This window comes from Echinops telfairi, unplaced genomic scaffold (assembly GCF_000313985.2).
Source record: "Echinops telfairi isolate 266 unplaced genomic scaffold, ASM31398v2 ScPeMD7_6;HRSCAF=24_1, whole genome shotgun sequence".
Classification (NCBI taxonomy): Eukaryota; Metazoa; Chordata; class Mammalia; order Afrosoricida; family Tenrecidae; genus Echinops; species Echinops telfairi.
The window spans coordinates 11338543-11344615 of NW_022103903.1; the positions used below are offsets into that span (position 1 = coordinate 11338543).

The 6073-nt window shown below is 41.4% G+C and overlaps 1 protein-coding gene across 1 annotated transcript; it reads left to right on the top strand.

The window, feature by feature from the left end:
- The first annotated feature begins 4549 nt into the window (after positions 1 to 4549).
- HTR1F (5-hydroxytryptamine receptor 1F) lies at positions 4550 to 5656 on the top strand. The gene has a single exon (XM_004706432.2). The coding sequence runs from the start codon at positions 4550 to 4552 to the stop codon at positions 5648 to 5650; it is 1101 nt and encodes a 366-aa protein (XP_004706489.1). The 3' UTR covers positions 5651 to 5656.
- Positions 5657 to 6073: the final 417 nt, after the last annotated feature.

The window sequence follows — 6073 nt, forward strand, 5'->3', positions numbered from 1 at the left end:
GAGGGGAAAGGAAATAGAAATGATGTCGTTTACCATGTTTCTAATGTGTTTATTTGCTCTGTAGTAAGCAGTCCAGTCTTATTTACTGACCCCCTAACAGTGTTTCTAGAGCACATAGCTGACTGCTGTGAGGTTCATTGATATTGAAGGTGCTTGTGGTGGTTTGTCAAGACAGTCCTGGTGGTGCCTCTGTGCGCACTTTACATCTCAAGCCCCTGACTCAAGAAGTATGCTAGAAAATATGGTCATATGGTGGAATTCTCAAGACAGATTTTAAAGAACAGACACTGTCTGGGGTGAGTCGTGACAATTACCACAAAGGTTGCCGATTTGAAGTCACACCAAAATGCCTCAGAAGACAGGCCTGATGATTTGTTTCTGAAAGATCACAGCCTGCAGTGGTTCTCAACCTGTGGGTCGCGACCCGTTTGGAGGTCGAAATGACCCTTTCACAGGGATGACTCAATTCATAGCGGCGGAAAAATTCCAGTTCTGAAGTAGCAACCAAAATAATTTTACTGTGGGGGTCACCACAGCATGAGGAACTGTATTAGAGGGTCGCGGCATGAGGAAGGTTGAGAACCGCTGCTAGGAGTAGTTATGCTTTGCGCACATGGGGTCCTGATTCAGAAAAATCCCCTCCTTGTGCACCAGCACCACCTGCAACAGTGGGCCCAGCGCCGGAGGGGAGCAAACTGATGAAGTCAGTAGTGAAACCCGGAACACGAGAAGAAAATGGGCGGTAAAGCATGTATCATTTACCTGGGAAATTCCAAGAAACGAGCAGATGCTGAATAGAAATACTGAGAAAATGATACAAAGCAAACAGAGCTGCCCTCAATAAGAATAACTAGGGCTTCTCATTGTTTCTTTTGGTTCGGTCCCCTGCTAATAATTTGCATTTTCACCCCAGGTATACTGAATGGGAATCTACCTTTTAACAAGATCCCCTCCCCAGGTGATTCTTGAGAATATTTAAGAATACGTATACATATCAATCCCCTGGTGAGCTTGTGAAAATGTAGATGAGAATCCGTACCCCTGGGGTGAAAATGCAAGTCCAGTTCAAAGCCCTGAAAGTAACTCACAGGTGCTGAGGCCAAAAAGCCTAGAAACAGCTGCAGCCAAAAAGCATCCAAGAAACAGCTGCGGCCAAAAAGCACTGAGAAACAGCTGAGGAACAGCTACGCCAGTCCTTCCAGACATGTGACTCACTGAGCTCAGCGCAGCAGCCTCACTATGGAACTCATTAGAAAAGCAACCAGTCGGTCCTGCCCCAGATTGCAGGAGGGTGTGTCAAGCAATCTGTGTTAACAACACCCAGGTGGCTGGAAGGCACACTAAAGTTTAAGAGTCACAAATCTAGAATTTCTCTGGAAATGTTAACCTCCGTCTTCAACTGGAGTTGTCATCGCTGCCTTTACAAAGCGAGATGGCTAGAAAAGGAGTCCTAGTTTGATGCCACCCTCTGCTTGCTAGGAAAAAGATGTGGCTCTCTGCTTCTGGGAAGAGGGATACCCAGGGAGCCACTGTGGAGCAGGTCTGCTCTGGCCTATCAAGTCACTACGAAGCAGAAGGTACTCAGAGGCACTGGGTTTGCCTTGGGTTTGGGGAATTGTTAATATGACCGATGTAGAAACATGACTTTTCATTTACCCTTAAAAAAGAAAAATCTAACGTTCTGGGTGGCAAGCATCCTGATTTCTTCTGCCCTTCAAATTACGTAGGAGTGGTAAGCAAATCACTTCTAAGAAAATCAATGAATAAAAAAATTATTTAGTACTGGCAACCAAACAAAAGTATAATGATAGATCTACTGCCCTCCAATAGTTTACATATAGGATCCCTGGTAACATAGTGGGTTACACATTTGGCTGTTAACCACAGGGTCTGCAGTTCGAAACCACCAGCCGCTCCACAGGAGAAAGGTGAGGCTTTCCCCTCCTTTAAAAGCATTCTGTCTTGGAATCCCAAAGGTGCAGTACTATGTACTATGAGTCAACATTGGCTCGATGGCAGTAAGTGTGGTTTTGGTATATACACATACATTAAAAAAATAGAAAAAGCAGCACTGCCATTCAGTTGATTCTAACTCACAGCATAGGGCTTTCAATACTGGAAATCTCAAAGAAGATTTACAAAGGAGCAGGCAGCCTCATCTCTTCCTTGAGGAACGACTAATGGTTTTGGACTGTGGAGTTTATGATGAGGCACCCTATCCATGGTGCCACTGGGACATTAGTCTGTATTTGAGGAAACGATTCCTATGAGTCAGAGGTAAGACAGGCCTCCATTCTCCATCTGCCTTTATTCTATTCTGACATCATTGCAATGGCCACACAGAGCTCACAGACAAAACTCACCTTTATGGGCATTCATTAGGGAAGTTAACAAGGATCAGAATCATTAATGATACAGTCCTCTTGTCCTCAGCAGCGCATCTTCTCAGCCATGCTGAAAGGAAGGTCTTCTGCTGGTCCTTCGCCTTTCAGCTACATAGTCTTGTGGCCCTTGCCCTAATCAGGCTGGTGCTACAAAGCTAGGCACCCCACCCTGCAATCCAGCCCCGAACCCAAAGGCCCTCAGGTTTACCCTGGGTGGGATGTGCCGCTGCCTCGTGGTCTCAGCATGACTCCTGTGCACTGTCTATAGGCTCAGTGAGGCTCTTCTGCAATGTGTCCTAGTGTTGGTGCTGTAGCTTCGGAGATCTCTGGTACTCCTGCTACTTCAGGCAGAGGTCTCCCCATGCACTCCGCTGGCGGCTCTTCTTTATGAATGGTCATGGGTTTCTCCTGTCCCTCTTCTTTCTTGATGGTCATGGAATTTTGTGATGGCTCGTTGTTTTTATACACAGCAAAATTGACCATTCCCCAAGTTATAGTCCACTCACATGCTCCCACCCAATCACTCCCTGACTCACTACATCGAGTTAATGCTGACGCATAGTGACTCCCTGTGGGTTTGCGAGACCGTAACTGTGTATGGGAGTAGAAAGCCCAGTCCTTCTCTTGTGGGGTTGCTGGGGATTTCACACTGCCAACCATATGGATTGCAGCCCACCTGGTAACCACTACACCACCAGTCACTGGGTGGGAGTGAAAATCTATGGACAGAAGGGCCATCGCAAGTTGTTTCACTTCACTGCAAGAGTACTTTAAAATGATCATTTGACCAGTTTCCACAAATGAACATAGCTACTCTAACAAGAGTTCAATTGACATGAATGTAATAGCCATGACCTCTAAGTTCAGGCTTTCACCTTCCTGTCCTAAGTTATAGATAGCTCCCAAAGCTATTAAAGGATAGCTCATGTAAGAAAACAATAACATATAAGAAGTATACATCATATTTTATCATGTTCCATTTTACTTATATGATTTATATTTAAACAGTGGCATAAACTAAAAGAAAATTAACAACGAGCCATGTGTGGCGAATCCTTTTTTCCTGATAAGATTGTATGATCATAACACTGAGCCTTTAAAGATAATAACTTCCGTTTGAGGACGAGTGCCGTTATGAGCTCAACTCCGCAACCGGCAATCTTACTGTGATACGTGGATTATTTGAGCATATTGATCATTACCATTATGGTTCATGATGAATGGTTCTTTGAATCCAAGTTATCTTAGTGTACTTTTCTAAACCAAATTAATGACTTATAGTCACAAAGACTAGTAAACCCACCTTGATAGCATTCTGATTTTATTAAATGACCACAGGATACTCAACTAACTGTCATGAAGTCAATGCCAACTCATAGTGACCCTACCGGGCTGGGTGGAATAACCCCTGTGAGTTTCCAAGATTATATCTGTTTCCAAGATTGTAACTGTTTACAGGAGTAGAAAGCCACATCTCTCGCCCACAAAGAAGCTGATCGTTTCGAATGGGGGACCTTGCAGTGAGCAGCCAACAGCCACAATACCAGGGCTCCTGGTCACAGGATACTAGACACTGAAAATTTGCTCTTAATTACTTCTCCTTTATAATCTCTCTATCTTGGCATAAAACATATTAAAAGGTATTTTAGTATTCATAAGCCTAATGATAGTGTTTTCATTATAACTTTGAATTAAGTAAAAATTGTTTATAATTTTTAATACTACTTTTAATATAGAATATTCTTATACAATGCAAAATGTATATTAAGGATGTACTGTTTATGTTGTGGACAAAGTAAAAACTTATCTAGGAATAATGTAACTTTTTTTGATTGATTGATATGCAACTTTAAAAAACAATCTTATAATGGTAGTTTTTAGGCTTGCTTATTCCTAAAAGTTGCTCTATTTGTTTAACACATATTTTGAAAGTTAGAGTTTATTACTGTTCTCCTTGGGTGTCTTAATTTAAATAAAAAGAAAAAACAAAGCCTGCACTCAGACTTCGCTTTTTCTATCCTGGGGAAATGGACATATATACCTAATTTTTCAAATATTGGGAAAGGGAGATAAAAATCTTTGAAACTTTCTCTAAACTGTCTTTTCCCCTCCTTTGTTACAGGTATCTGTCTTTCAGGTATAATAATCTCTTGAAACAAACAAAAATGGATTTCTTAAACCTGTCCGATCATAACTTGACATCAGAAGAACGGCTACAGGGAATGCCATCTAAAATTCTGGTGTCCGTCACTCTCTCCGGGCTGGCACTGATGACAACGACCATCAACTCTCTTGTGATAGCAGCAATCATTGTGACCCGGAAGCTGCATCACCCAGCCAATTATTTAATTTGTTCCCTGGCAGTCACAGATTTTCTTGTCGCTGTGCTGGTGATGCCGTTCAGCATTGTGTACATTGTGAGAGAGAGCTGGATTATGGGACAAGTCGTGTGTGACATTTGGCTGAGTGTTGACATGACCTGCTGCACCTGCTCCATCTTACATCTCTCTGCTATCGCTTTGGATCGGTATCGGGCAATCACAGATGCTGTGGAGTATGCCAGGAAAAGGACTCCCAAGCATGCTGGCATTATGATAACGGTGGTGTGGATTATATCTGTTTTTATCTCAATGCCACCTCTGTTCTGGAGACACCAAGGAACAAGCCGAGAAGATGAGTGCATCATCAAGCATGACCACATTGTTTCTACTATCTATTCAACATTTGGGGCTTTCTACATCCCACTAACCTTGATTTTGATTCTGTACTACAAAATATATAGAGCAGCAAAGACATTGTACCACAAGAGACAAGCCAGTAGGATTGCCAGAGAGGAGCTGAATGGCCAAGTTCTCTTAGAGGGGGGTGAGAAAAAAACGAGACTGGTCTCTACACCCTACATTCTAGAAAAGTCTTTATCTGAGCCATCAACAGACTTTGATAAAGCTCATAGCACGGTGAAAAATACTAGGTCTGAATTCAAGCATGAGAAATCTTGGAGACGGCAAAGGATCTCCGGCACAAGGGAACGCAAAGCAGCCACCACCTTGGGGTTAATATTGGGTGCATTCGTAATATGTTGGCTTCCTTTTTTCGTAAAAGAACTGGTTGTTAACGTTTGTGAGAAATGTGAAATTTCTGAGGACATGTCAAATTTCTTGACATGGCTTGGATATCTGAATTCCCTTATAAATCCACTAATCTATACAATCTTTAATGAAGACTTCAAGAAAGCATTCCAAAAACTTGTGCGATGTCGGTATTAGTTGTTAAGAAACACTGTGGAAGGATTGGTTTTCGTGTGGGGGAAAATAACTAAATGAATGCTTAATGATAAAGCTTTTAAACTTCTGAAAAGAAATATATTAAAACTGATAAAATAATGAAAATATAATTTTTGAATAGCTACAAGAATACAAATTTTATTGATTTAACGATATTTATTTTTACCATCATTCTAGGGTACTCAGAATTAGGAAATAATTTTAAACAGAATATAAACAATATTTTCCCTTGGCAATATTCCTAAATAGCTGGTTGAGACACACACACACACACACACACACACACACACACTATGACTAATGATAGTGATTTTATTATGTTTTGTCTTACAAGTACAGATAAATTCTTAAGTTGCAGCATACCTCTAATGATTTCTATATAATCCTATTATTTTATTATATAAT